General features: G+C 41.9%; 2 protein-coding genes across 2 annotated transcripts; both read left to right on the top strand.

The window, feature by feature from the left end:
- Nucleotides 1-3042: 3042 nt before the first annotated feature.
- Nucleotides 3043-6180, top strand: LOC147964575 (putative peroxygenase 5). The gene is made up of 6 exons (XM_087527220.1): nucleotides 3043-3310; nucleotides 3434-3547; nucleotides 4060-4145; nucleotides 4247-4341; nucleotides 5566-5691; nucleotides 5906-6180. Exons 1-6 carry the CDS (start codon nucleotides 3226-3228, stop codon nucleotides 6057-6059), a joined length of 660 nt encoding a protein of 219 aa, XP_087383346.1. The 5' UTR covers nucleotides 3043-3225; the 3' UTR covers nucleotides 6060-6180.
- A 2381-nt stretch (nucleotides 6181-8561) lies between these two features.
- Nucleotides 8562-11028, top strand: LOC147964576 (F-box/FBD/LRR-repeat protein At1g13570-like). Its single transcript, XM_087531173.1, has 3 exons — nucleotides 8562-10208; nucleotides 10279-10452; nucleotides 10543-11028. The coding sequence occupies exons 1-3, from the start codon at nucleotides 9120-9122 to the stop codon at nucleotides 10927-10929; spliced, it is 1650 nt and encodes a 549-aa protein (XP_087387299.1). The 5' UTR covers nucleotides 8562-9119; the 3' UTR covers nucleotides 10930-11028.
- The last annotated feature ends 2430 nt before the right edge of the window (nucleotides 11029-13458 follow it).

The raw sequence follows: 13458 nt of genomic DNA on the forward strand, positions 1-13458 counted from the left end.
CATTTGACTCCATGATTGTACCGACATGCATGTCAGATACCTCAGATTTTACAACTACACAGAAGAGATCCGCTAACATTATTTTCATTGACGGAGGGGACATAGTGCACGTTCTTCAGCCGCATGATCTTCCCCGAAGTAAACTTCACATCGACCGTGCCAACACCACGAACAGAAGCACTTGAACCGTTACCCGTCAGCACGGTTGAAGTCCCTGCGGTCTGATAAGACAAAAACATGGAAATATCACCGCATACATGCACATTAACACCCGTGTCAATTAACCAATCAGGGGAATGACATACTGAAAGAATAGTGGGAAATATACCATACCCAACATCTTTCATGTCAATGTCACCAATGACCACATTAGCGGTCTTTCTGCCTTTCCCAAGATGACGCCTATCATAACGACTAGGGCAACTAGGAGCCCAATGATCAGGATCTCCACACACATGACAAACACCTTTCTTCTTGTTATTCTTCTTGAAGTTGGTGTGCTGTACAGCCTTGTTCTTCCCATCAAACTTTGTTTTACCATCAAACTTGCCCTTGTTCTTGAACTTGGGGGACTGGAAGTTTTTCTTCTATATAAGTTTGGCACTAGATCCTCCCTCAATACCTCGAGCACGTGTGTCCTTTGCTCTCGCCTTTTCTTCCACATCAAGAGTACCAATGAGATCCGGAGCGGAAAACTCCTGCCTCTTATGCTTCAGTAAGGTAGCAAAGTTCCCCCACGAAGGAGGAAGCTTAGTGATGATGCCTCCGGCAACAAACTTGTCTGGTAGCATACAATTGAAGTGCTCAAGTTCTCTAGCAAATGACTGTATGAGCCTGCTCAACCATGGAGCGCTCTTCAGTCATCCTATAGTCATAGAATTGTTCCATGATGTACAGCTCAGTGCGGGCATCTGAGACCCCAAACTTGGCCTTGAGTGCATCCCACATATCTTTTTCATTATCAATTGACGCGTAAGCATCAACTATGTTCTCATCAAGAACACTCAAGAGAGCAGCCTTAAACAGGGTATTCATTTTCTGAAAAACTTGTTCCTGTTGAGCATCATAATCTCCTTCAGGTTTGCCAAGAATGGCGTCATAGCAACTCATGGTTTGAAATCATAAGACTGCTCTCACGTGCCACCTCTTATAGTGGATACCCTCAAATATAGGAGGTCTCTTGGAAGCAACAAAACTACTCGGGATAAACTACCTATAATAAGGTTTTTGGATTGTTGCAAGTATGAGCAATTTAGCATATGATTTTATTAACAGAAATACTAGATAAAACATGACTAGTGTAGTACAGATGAAACATGTCATGTAATCTAGCAGAGTGAAGGCAAATAGCATATGAACATATGAACTAGAACAGAACATATGTAGAACATAGAGTGGAACAAGAAAGGCTAGAGCAAGAAACTAAGGCAAGATCTTAAACAGAGAGAACACGAAGACATACGGAGCAGCGGCAGAAGCACTGGTCTTGGGGTCGGTATCCTTGCTAGCCATGTCGTCGAAGAGGTTGTTGATGTCGGGGAAGAAGTTGTCGTCGGGGAAGTAGTCGTCGGAGTCCAGGGCTCCCGTGATGAAGGAGTCAGTAGTCGCGCGGAGCACTCCCCAAAAACCTTATCACCCTTTTTCTCGTACAGGACTCAAAATGGTGGGGTTTCGGAGGCCTACTATGTCCCGACCTGCGGTGCACACCGCAAGCCGGGATGGAGAAGATCGTAGCAGTAGCTCAGTGCTCAGGAACGGTGGCGAGAGGAAGATGATGTTCTAATGTGTGTCTTTCGCGACGAGCGACCTCCCTTTTACAGGCACAGGAGAAAGAGGCGAGAGAGCAGCAACGAAAGGTGAAACGAAGAGACGGAGACGAAGTGAAATAGCCAGCAACCAAAAGGGATGTGCCCTTCACATTCAATGTCCACTATAACAAAAATATTTTCAACTTCCGTGTGACCTTTCGTATACCAGTCGTGCGTGGCAAAAAATTAGACATCGGCTCATTCCCGCAACACGCGTCGCGCCGAGGCAGGCGGCGGAGGAGGAGTGCACGTGAATGTCCCTCTTATTCGCATGCTCATACATGTGAGGAAATAATCTTCTTTATAAGGAGGTCCAACTCCGTAAAATGCCAACGGCGGTCGACCTCCATGGAGGTGGATATTTTGAAAAAAAATCAAAAAACATATTTTTAAAGTTTCAAAAAATTCTGAAAAAAATCATACATGTTAACATGGATGTATTCTACATATGTGTAAATTTTTAAGATGAAATACATTACGATGAAAGCTACATAAAAAAGACAAATCGTGTTTTTCAGACTGATGAACAGTGCGAACACTGTTCACTATTAGAAATGGTTTTTCTCTTTTTTGTGTAGCTCTCACCATAATGTATTTCGTTGTCAGATTTTATACACATGTAAAATACATCCATATAAATGTGTAGAATTTTTTTTCAGAATTTTTTGAAACTATGTAATTATTGAATTTTTCAAAATAACCATCTCCATGGAGGTCGCCCGTCAAAAGCCCTCACTCGGTCCAACTCCTACCAAGCTAGTAATGTGGGACTAAATTTTAGTTTCACCTTTTGACTTGCACGAATGGGCTGCGTGGGCCTCTAATATTTATTAGGAATTTCTGAAACTGTTATTGGACCGACCCAAAATAGACAAAATTTCAGCATTGACATCCGTGCATGTTTAAAAAAATTGTTTATCAGTTGTTCCTTTCTTTTCAGTTTTAAATGTCAAAGATTACTGAATATAAATGACAACCCGCTTAGATTATTTTTCTCCAGACTCATCTGAGATTATTTTGAAAACACCTGCTGGTAATTCAAGATTGCTGCCTACTGAAACTTGGTTTAGCTTCCTCCAAGCAACAACGAGGACCACCACGAATCTTACCAACCGGTGGCCAGTTTGCTACCGCATTTGCACCATATACACAACAAAAACGTCAATATCGGTAGTCATATAAAAGTTTGCTCCTCTTCCGCACATCAATCATAAATGCACCAGAGACTAATGCTCCGCATCCGCCAACAAAGATGTTTACGTGGGTTAGCTTCCGCCAAGTACCATCTCTGCTTCAGCAAGAAAGATGGACCTTTCATATGTAGCTCTTCCCTGGCTACTTAAACAATGCACCGCGTTCCCTCTCAGTCACACGGCCAGGGAAGAAGGGGTTACCGGCGGCGGCAGCAGCAGCAGCGATGGCGATCCGGCGACAATCATCAGCAGCAGCTTCTCCACTCCTGCCGCCGGTGGCTGCTCTTCTGTTCCTATGGATGTTTGGCGGTAAGTCTTGCTACATGCTGCAGTTTCCTAATTTTTTTTTTACTATGCATGATAACTATTGCAAACTTTTCTGTAATTTCTCACTTACGCATATCATCGCTATTGTGTGTTTGTAACTTGAAGGGGGGCGTGTGATGGCACATACTGAGATTCGCAACATGACGGCACTCCAGAAACATGTCTCCTTTTTCGACCGTAACAAGGATGGCATCATTACCCCTTCGGAAACATTTGAAGGTGATTGATTTCTGCAACAAATTCTGCACGATTTAGTCTTACTAAGATAGTATACAAATCGCACATATCTGCAAACTGAGAAAAAAAATCTATGCATTTTCATGGATAAAAGAGAAGCTCAATAGATCTTTTAGCCTTAGCTACAGAGTACAAATTTGTCCACTGCCAAGCAGAGTTGATTGGCCACATCCGCTAAGTAATTGCACTCCCTGTGCATTTCACTCGAATAAAAAACATTTTCATTTATTCTAGAAAAACATTTTCATTTGGTCATGCCATGTTTGAGTGATTTTGCTGCTGTGTTCAACTTTTCTTCGTGCTGGTTACATTGAACTGAATAAAAATGACATTATATCCATACCACTGCAAAACACATATATTTAACTTTATATTATTTTAGTGTCTTAAGTAACTGGTTTTACATAGATGCGAGTCCTAAATACAGAGCACTCTATTGCTGGAGGCTTCATTTTATATTCTAATCCATGCTAAACTTGTACTTTGGAATGTAGGGTCTGTCGCAATTGGTTTTAATGTTACATATGCCAGAGAATTTGCCACCTTGGTGCATGCTGCTAATGGTCCTATAACAAGCCCCGTACTTCTCCTCTCCCTCACCCACACACTATTCTTTTAACATATAGACATGTTTGTGGATGAACTACGAGCTTGATATGTTATATCTTTTTTTCAATCCAGGCTGATGCACCATTGCCTCACTTATCAATATACATAGAGAATATGCACAGAGGAATGCATGGGAGTGATACCGGTGCATTTGATGTTAAAGGAAGGTAATTAATACAATGTGCTATTTAGGGACGGAGCTGCGATTTTTTGCAATCACTTGTTACTATATAGCTATTTGGCTATCTGAACCCAACTACTCCCTCCGTTCCGAATTACTTGTCTTAGAGTTGTCTAGATACGGAGGTATCTAGCACTAATTTTAGTGCTAGATACCTCCGTATCTAGACAACTCTAAGACAAGTAATTCGGAACGGAGGGAGTAAAAATCAAAGCTGAACCCATTAACTCACGACTGTCCTTATTATTGCTTTGGTTTTGTTGTGAAATAGTCTACGATAGTATAGTTAGTTCACACCCAAATTTTAAGTGAACCCAATGGAAAAATTTCCTAGCTCCGCCTCTTCGTGCTACTTATGTACATATCAAGTGAACCAAGGAAAATAACAGTTACAAATCACTTAAACTTGTGGTTTTGTCTCTGCTGACTTTTTAAACTTTAGAAATCACCCCACTTTACTAGATTTCAAGGATCTAGAACAATTTTTTGGTGGGTTGGATTGTGTGCTCATCTATATAGTGAAAGCTTTACAGTAATCTTCTATATCTAAATAGCTAGCACCCACTAAGATATTTTTCTCAACATGCAAGCATGTCATCTCATCATTCAACATGCATAAGGAAATGCCCACCTCAACATGCAACTATGCATATTAAAAATCCACTACAACATGCATGCATGTAAAATTCCATTTTATTATGCTATTTACATTTAATTCTTATATACTTTCAGAAACTATTGTTTCAAGAATTCATGTTCCATATAATCAAAATCTCATTGAAATATTGCAAACATTCCCGCAACAACGTGGGGCATCATCTAGTTTTATTGATGTGTGCATCCACGGGTATATAGAGAAATACCGCTTAACTCAACTAATTAGTGTCTTTTAAAGGGAAATTTGCATGGGGTAAAATCTATTTTGATATTTTATATTATAACCAGTTTTATGCGGAACACCGAGGTGCACCAGCTCTATCCATACATATAAAAACAAACTTATGGGATGTCACATATCCAACAGCAGTAAAGCAATGCAGAGGACTTATAATGCTCTTCCTTTGTAACTTGGATATAATTTATTTACCTTGATCATTGGGTGATATTATGTACATTTATGCTTTGATATTTTATTCTCGTATATATGCTAGTTTTTGTGCATATTTCTATCCTTCGAATCCGTATATATGCTAAACATGTCAAGCTGTAGGTTTGTTCCACAAAAGTTTGAGGAAATATTCGTAAAGCATGCAAAAACTAGACCAGATGGTTTGACATATTTGGAGTTGGAGGATATGATCCTAGCAAATCGAGATCCACTGGACCCTGCATCATGGTAATTTGTTAAATATGCATGCCGTGGTTATATCTGGATTTTGTTTTTTAACAAAAAACCTATGAATATGTGTAATTGCTCATGGTTCCTCGGTTTTTATAACAAATCAATTATTTCCTGTAAAAAGCATGATTTTAATTAACGGAAGGGCAAAAGAGTTAGTTAAGATTATTGGCTCCTGCTAAGTTTTTCGTTTCTATTGTTATAAATTCAGGGAGGGACCTCAAATAGAATGGGGCGGAATATACAACGTCGCGAGTGACAATGATGGATTTCTTCATAAGGACGATGCGAGAGGTATATACGACGGAAGTGTGTTTGTAAAGCTGGAGGAAAAGAGGGCCTTTTCTCATCATAGTGCAATGTAATAGAGTGCAACATGTTGTACGCTGAAATAATTAGGAGAACACATAGTGTGTGTACTAAGACTGGTATATATTTGTTCAAGTGTTTGTTTGCACATAAGTAAAATACTGTGATGTTTATCAAGATATATATATATATATATATATATATATATATATATATATGAACTCTGAAAAAAATCGTCTAATGTTACAATATAAGTAATTTGCATATTTATATTGGTAAGAAATGTGCCGCTCGTGCCGCACCTTGATGGTGGCCAGACTAGATTCTTGAACTTTGTATGAATTCCATAGAAAGAACAACTGCACAGTAGTTTTAAAGTACACCGCTTCTCCATTTCTTTTTTTTTGGGGAGGGGGGGGGGGGGGGGGGGGGGCTCCTACGGTACAAATGTAAGCACCAGAGTTGAAATCTAGTAGATGGAGTTGTGCAGAGTGAGGGCTTTTGGCGGGCAACCTCCATGGAGGTGGTTATTTTGAAAAATTCAATGATTATATTTTGGAGTTTCAAAAAAATCTGAAAAAAATCTACACGTTCATATGGATGTATTCTACATGTGTATAAAATCTGACAATGAAATACATTATGGTGAGAGCTACACAAAAAAGAGAAAAACCTGCATTTCTAATAGTGAACAGTGTTCTCACTGTTCATCAGTCTGAAAAACGTGATTTGTCTTTTTTGTGTAGCTCTCATCATAATGTATTTCATCTTAAAAATTTACACATATGTAGAATACATCCATGTTAATATGTATGATTTTTTTCAGAATTTTTTGAAACTTTAAAAAATGTTTTTCGATTTTTTAAAAATACCCACCTCCATGGAAGTCGACCTCCGTTGGCATTCCCCTTTTCTACATTTTCAGTATCTTGGCTATGGATCAGTTTTGAAGTCTGAACCTGATCCTGATGGCTCCACTAATTCTATTCTGAACGACATAGTGAGCATTGATGGGACTACTTGTGGGGCTGTTCTAAATCTGGAAATAAGATGCAAGTGGAGATTGAACAGAGCAGAAACCCCCAATAAGTTTTTTACCGGTGGCGGGATGTACCGGTGGAGAATCAGCCATCCATACAATTTTAGGGATTCGTGCAGCTATTTGAGGTATAGAACCAGTTAATGCAATACAAAAAGAATACATGTGGATCCTTTACATGTCTTTTCAATTTTTGTCAGGAGAGATGACGTGTCAATCGAAGCACCGCTTTTCATCATTGCATGCATGTTAAAATATTCTATCTCCACATACACTGAACATTCATTTTATTTTCATTCTTAGATTTTTAACGATTCATATCTTTTGAACCAAAAGTTCATTATTAATTTTTTTTATATATTTGAACTTGTGGTGTGAAGACCTTGAGAACAAGATCAATTTTGGATATATTTGAACTACATTTTTTGTATATATTTCAATTATCTGCGAAATCAGTTTCATAAAACATCAAAAGGTTTCACTATTTCATATAAGTGTTATATATGGTTTCAAAGAAATTCACAAACTGGAATACGGAACTTACAAACCAACTTCACTCATTTGATTTCACTCGTTTTGAATAACTCATATGCAGTTCTTTAAATAAACCGATTTCACTCAATTGAGAAAACAAATTCGCCCACTTCATAAAACAGATTTTGCTCGTTTCAGAAATTATATTCACTCATTTCAAGAAACGATTTCAATCATTCAAACAATGATTTCAGTTATTTCATAAAATTGGTTTCACTCAATTCGAAAAACCGATTTCACTTAATTCAGAAAAAATGTATTTCACTAATTTGAAAAGGCATATTTCACTCCTTTGAGAAATTTATTTTTCATGAGTTAAAAAAAGTTTCACTCATTACAAAAAAAATTGGTTCACGTATCTTAAATAAACCGATTTCACTTATTTGAAATAACCGATTTCACTCAATTTAGAGAAAAAAATTCACACAATTAAGAAAACAAGATTTAGCCGTTGCAAAATACAGATTTCACTCAGAAAAAACATATTTTGGAAAAGTGAGTTTGTTCATTTTAAAACACATAGTTCACTTGTATCAAATAAATAGTTTCAAAACTTTGAAATAACAAGTTTCACGCATTTCACACCGGAATATCTATCATGTGTATGAAAAAAAAAGATTTCACTCATTTCAAGAAAATAATTTCACTTGTTATAGAAAGGTTATTTCACTTATTTCAAAATAACTATCATTTTTAACAATTTCACTCGTTTAAAAACTGGATTTCACTGAATTCTGAAATAATTTCACTTATTTCAATACACGGATTTTTAACATAGTTCTGACAACATAAATTTGTTTGAAACGGCAAAATTGAAACTAGTTTAAATGCATTGAAAATTGGTCTTGTTCGAAAGGTCTCGTCGCTAGGAATTCAAATATATAAAAAGTTTCACAAATAAATTTGTAGCTTAAAAGATATGAATGATTGAAATTATGTAAAGAGAAATAAAAGGACATGAATCTAGTGAGGAAGAGATGAGAGCGATTGTGCCCGTGTCATGCATGATGGGGAGGACAGATAATATGTGCATGCATGCGTGGATGGGATGGAGGGGACCACTGATTTGACTTAAGTGCTGAGATATAAAGATGAGGTTGGACAATACATAGCTATACTTATGAAGTAGGACCAAAACTGCGGAAAAAAATTATATGAGACCAGGTATCACGGTTAGCAGGTGAGACCCGTCCTGATAGATGACACGTGGCATTCACAAATCACAAAGCATCTAATCTCTCCCCTCCTGATTTTAAGTGGAGAGTGGGGAATGCTTTGAGATTTGTGAATGCCACGTGTCATTCATTAGGATGGGTCTCGCGTGAGACCTGGTCTCATAGAATTCTTTTCCCTAAAACTGCATAGATCTTAAAAGGCACTATATAGATCTTAAAGGCACTGTACATCCCGCCACCAGTAAAAGAGACTTTGCGGCAGAAACCCCTCATCTTTTTTCTCACTCTGAGTCCAATGTGCTCCCATCTTTTCGAGGCAAATCTTGCAAGAGAAGGTGAGTGAACATTTTCAACGCAACAGTGGCTGGATGTTACGTATAAGAAGGCCTAGGCCAAAGCGCTCCATCAACAAATCGCATTACCACCACGCACGTATTCCAGTGCGTCACTTGGAAGGCTCTACACGAGCTCTACCGCGTGTGGCAATGGAGATCGAATCCAACACGAAGTATTGCAGAGTCGAGGGAGCAGCATCCGAGGAGGACCGGCTGAGTGGCCTCCCCGACGACGTCCTCCACTCGATCGTCGGCAGGGTCCCCCTCAAACAAGCCGTCCGCACCAGCGCCCTCTCCACGAGGTGGGCGTGCCTGTGGCTCCACGCGCTCGCCGCCTCCGCCGTCCTCGACTTCACCGACAGCGAATTCGTCCGCGGCCAGTCCCTGGGGCGGATCGTGGCCACGGTGAACCGCTGCCTGGAGGTCCACGGCGCGGCTCCCATCGACGTGTTCCGCGTGGCGCTGTCCCCGTTCGACGTGTATGGGCGGGACGTTGTCCGGTGGGCCGCGACCGCCTTGGTTAGAGGCGCCAGGGAAGTGGGGGTGGACCTGACGCAGCACGCCGACGGCCGCGGGGCTCTGGAGCTTCCCGTGGACCTCTTCCAGGCCGAGAGCCCCCTTGTGGTGCTCAGCCTTGGCCGGTGCAGCCTCCGCGACGTCCCGCCCGGCACGCCGGGGCTCGCCGGTCTCACATCGCTCTCCCTCAACCAAGTCGACGTCACCGACGATGCTGTCCGGGGCGTGGTCTCCAGGTGTCGGCTGCTCGAGTTTCTGAGCCTGGAGAGCTGCCACCTTCTTGTGTCGGTGAGGGTCGCCGGCGAGAGGCTGCGGGGCCTGGAGATCGTGCGCTGCCTGGCCATGCGCCACCTGCAGGTGGCCGCGCCCGTGCTGGAGTCCGTTGCCTACCATGGCGACGTCCTCCTCATCTGGAGAGAGGACGAGCCGTCAGGCGTGGAGTTCGTTGGCCCCGGCGGCAGGACCGATGCCAGGCCGGAGCTAAAGGACGCGTACCTGACCCACATCGGCTACGGCGAATACGACGAAGTAATTCACGAGTTCGCCTACTCAGGCTTCTTGGATCAGGTCGCGCATGCCAAGATTTTGGCACTTTGTTCCGTGGGCATGCGGGTACGATATTCAAACATGTTCTTGCCTAGGAAACCAATCAGGCGATTAACGGTGTCTTTCATACGATCAACACCTGGAAGAAGAGCGACTGTTCGCTGAGGGCGACGTGGATGCCCCGAACCTAGAAGAGCTGCAGCTGCTAATGGACTCCATCTCCATGGGCGACGACGATGTTACTCGCTTCTCCGGATTCTTAGAGCTCATCGTGGCGCCGCTCCTCGAGCGCCTCTTTATCCGGGTAAGCATCCTGATACATGATCCATTCGAACCTGACTTGCCACGGCGTGCGATCCTAACGAGCTACCGGCTCCGTGGATCGAACTTGCAGCTCCCAGACGCGTGCGGCGGCACGGCGGTGACCGGCGAGGGCGCGGATATCGTTCTCGAGTGCGAGATCGCTCTCGACCACTTGACGTTCCTCAAGGTGGTGAACTTCCGAGGGACGAGGCGCGAGCTGCGGCTGCTAAGGTTCGTCCTGCGCAGGGCTTCTGTCCTCGAGCAGCTGGTGCTCGTCACACCGGAAGACGTGGGAACTCCGGGGGACCATGACCAGCAGGAGAGCGTCCGCCTGCTCCTTAAGGTCGTCCAAGAGCACGTGTCAGAGATCAGCAAGGCGTGGCTCTGGCAGGAGCCCCGCGTCACCTTGTGCCGGCCGAGGGAGGACGACAGCCGGAGCCCTGCACACACCAAGTACTACCACCATGATCAGGCATAGTTCAACTAGAGCTAATTAATTGGGCATAGTTATAAAAAAGCACCCAAACCTATCAATAAGCCACAAGCCTTTCAATACTCGGTTAAAAAAAGGTTATTACTAAGGTTTGTATATCGAAACATTAACAGAATCACTAAAAGTCTCACGTCAGATATTTAGGATCCCGTCACAAACGCTTCATCGACTATCTGACCACCAGCACGAATTTTGATGCAAGTTCATCACGCGCCACCCGTTACGAACCGTCCGCGTGGACGGGCGATGAGCGTGACCCTTTTAGATGGGGGTGAGACGCCCCCCTTTGTTATGCATTTCTAGACCAGTCCACTCATTCTCTTCCCCATTCACGGCAACCATCACTTTCGATTCCACCCCGACCAGATCACCGATGAGGGTGTGTGTGGTGGCTTGCTCGTGGATCTCGGCGGCATGGCGCTAGCTCGAGAAAGCGGTGGCGCTCGAGGATGCACAAGGGGGCAGCGACAGCGGTCACAATCGAGGGTGTTGCGGCGGCCTACCCGCGGACCTCGGCGACATGGTAATGGAGCTAAATCTGATAGATTTCGGATAAGTGGTCCCGAACTAAGTGTCTAGATGTGATGGTAACAAGGACATGAGATTTTACCTAGGTTTAGGCTCTCCGAAGAGACAATATCCTATGTTTTGTTTGTTTTTATTGCTTTGGGATGGAGTGCAAAGTACAGATAATCTATCATGAGATTGTTATGTCGTTCTAGAGTCCTATCCCTCGGTTTATATAGGTATCGGGGGTCTAGGGTTATAGCATCCTAGTCAGCTTGGGCCGTCTAATTCACCACAAGTTTTCGGGAGCCTTCCATTCATACGTCATGGGCCGTCTAGCGTACCCACTCCTGAACCGACATGAGGTCCTCGGCTTGTCCTGGCCCACCAGGCTGGGAGGTGACCTGGTGAGAGACCCCCAATCCAGGACACTATTAGCAGCCCTTGAACCGGTTTTCAAGTCTAGACGCACCTTGGCTCTCCTGGGCTGCCCTTTGTCTTTGGTCGTCAATCTTTGAAACCGCTTCAACGAATTTTTCTCATAAATTGGACTCATCAACACGTGTGTGTGTGTATAGTATTACTATTCATCATCCAGGGTGCTGAATAAGTAATTCTTCACCCGAGATAATCTTACGATCGCTTTCTAAATAAATTACATTTAGAATATAAATAGTTACATGCATTTTGATTTAATATGTAAAATTTAGTATAAAAAATAAAAATATAGGTTATAAGACCAGAAAAATCACATTTTATGTATGTTTTACACTATGTTTTTACATTCGTAATTTTACGTAACATAAAATATTTTTTACGGTGAGTACATATTTTTTTACGTTCTCTTTTTAAGTATGAAATAAAACAAAATTTACGAAACGTTAAAATACGGTGCATTGATGTCAAAATAGAGAGGGGGTGAAGAATAACTATTCCTCACCCAGGGTGACGAATAGCGCGATATGGTCGCGCTATTCGTTATCCTGGGTGAGGAATAGTTATTCTTCACTCCCCCCTCTATTTTACCATCAATACACCGTAATTTTATGTTCCGTAAGTTTTGTCTTATTTTCGACGCAAAAAAGGACCGTAAGAAAAATATATAATCACCGTAAAAAATATTTTATGTTATGTAAAATTACAAATGTAAAAACATAGTCTAAAATACACATAAACTGTAAATTTTCTTATCTTATGATCTATATTTTTTATTTTCTTATATCAAATTTTACGTAGTGAATCAATAGAAATGTTATTATTTAAATTTCAAATGTAATTTAATTATGAAATGATCGTAAGATTACTTTGGATGAAGAATAACTTTTTTTGCACCCTAGGTAATGAATAGTAACACTATATATATATTGCAAAAATGTTAATCATGTATTTGATAGATGTTTAATGGGTACAATAAAATTGTTCTGTTATATACGAAAAAAGTGCAATGCTTATGAAAAATGTACACATGCAGTAAAGATAAACAACAATGGAAAACAGGGAAAACATGAAAACCTCGATAAAAACTGACTAAGAAACCGAAGAAACCAAAAAGAAACAAAGCAACGAAAGTATAAAGAAGAAAGGAAAAAAACTATGAAAAAACAAAGAACACAAAGGTATAACAAAGAGAAAAGGAGAACCTAAGGAATACTATTGAGGAAAAAATTGAAAAGCAAAGGAAAGAGCAAAAAGAGAAAAGGGAAAAGAAAACCGAAAAAAACTAGCACAGAGCGAACGTAAAGCGACTTGCCACAGAGGGGAAACGAGAGACAAGTGCTAATGGGCCGGCCCGATCATTGTCGCCGGTAGGCGATTCCCTAGACGACACATAGCCCCAGGGCCGGATCGTTTACGTATTCGGTTCCAGGAAGGCAAGAGGTGGGGAGTTTATTAATTTGCGTCTGGCCATAGAAGCAAAGCCGAGGAACCGATCGCGCGGGAGGAGATGGCCGACGGAGAGGACGCTGGCGCTGCCCGCCGACGCACCGCCGTCTCCGACTACCGGAA

The sequence above is a fragment of the Triticum urartu genome, chromosome 6A, assembly GCF_056163025.1.
Source record: "Triticum urartu cultivar PI428250 chromosome 6A, HENAU_Tu73, whole genome shotgun sequence".
Lineage (NCBI taxonomy): Eukaryota > Viridiplantae > Streptophyta > Magnoliopsida > Poales > Poaceae > Triticum > Triticum urartu.

What these genes read in the sequence shown, in the direction of transcription:
- LOC147964575 (XM_087527220.1), top strand. Translation starts at nt 3,226, where the DNA reads ATGGCGATCCGGCGACAATCATCAGCAGCAGCTTCTCCACTCCTGCCG. An exon ending in CCCTTCGGAAACATTTGAAG is followed by an intron (nt 3,548 to 4,059) that starts GTGATTGATTTC and finishes TTTGGAATGTAG; the next exon opens with GGTCTGTCGCAATTGGTTTT. An exon ending in ATGGTCCTATAACAAGCCCC is followed by an intron (nt 4,146 to 4,246) that starts GTACTTCTCCTC and finishes TTTTCAATCCAG; the next exon opens with GCTGATGCACCATTGCCTCA.
- LOC147964576 (XM_087531173.1), top strand. Translation starts at nt 9,120, where the DNA reads ATGTTACGTATAAGAAGGCCTAGGCCAAAGCGCTCCATCAACAAATCG. An exon ending in TGGCACTTTGTTCCGTGGGC is followed by an intron (nt 10,209 to 10,278) that starts ATGCGGGTACGA and finishes TGTCTTTCATAC; the next exon opens with GATCAACACCTGGAAGAAGA. An exon ending in TCGAGCGCCTCTTTATCCGG is followed by an intron (nt 10,453 to 10,542) that starts GTAAGCATCCTG and finishes TCGAACTTGCAG; the next exon opens with CTCCCAGACGCGTGCGGCGG.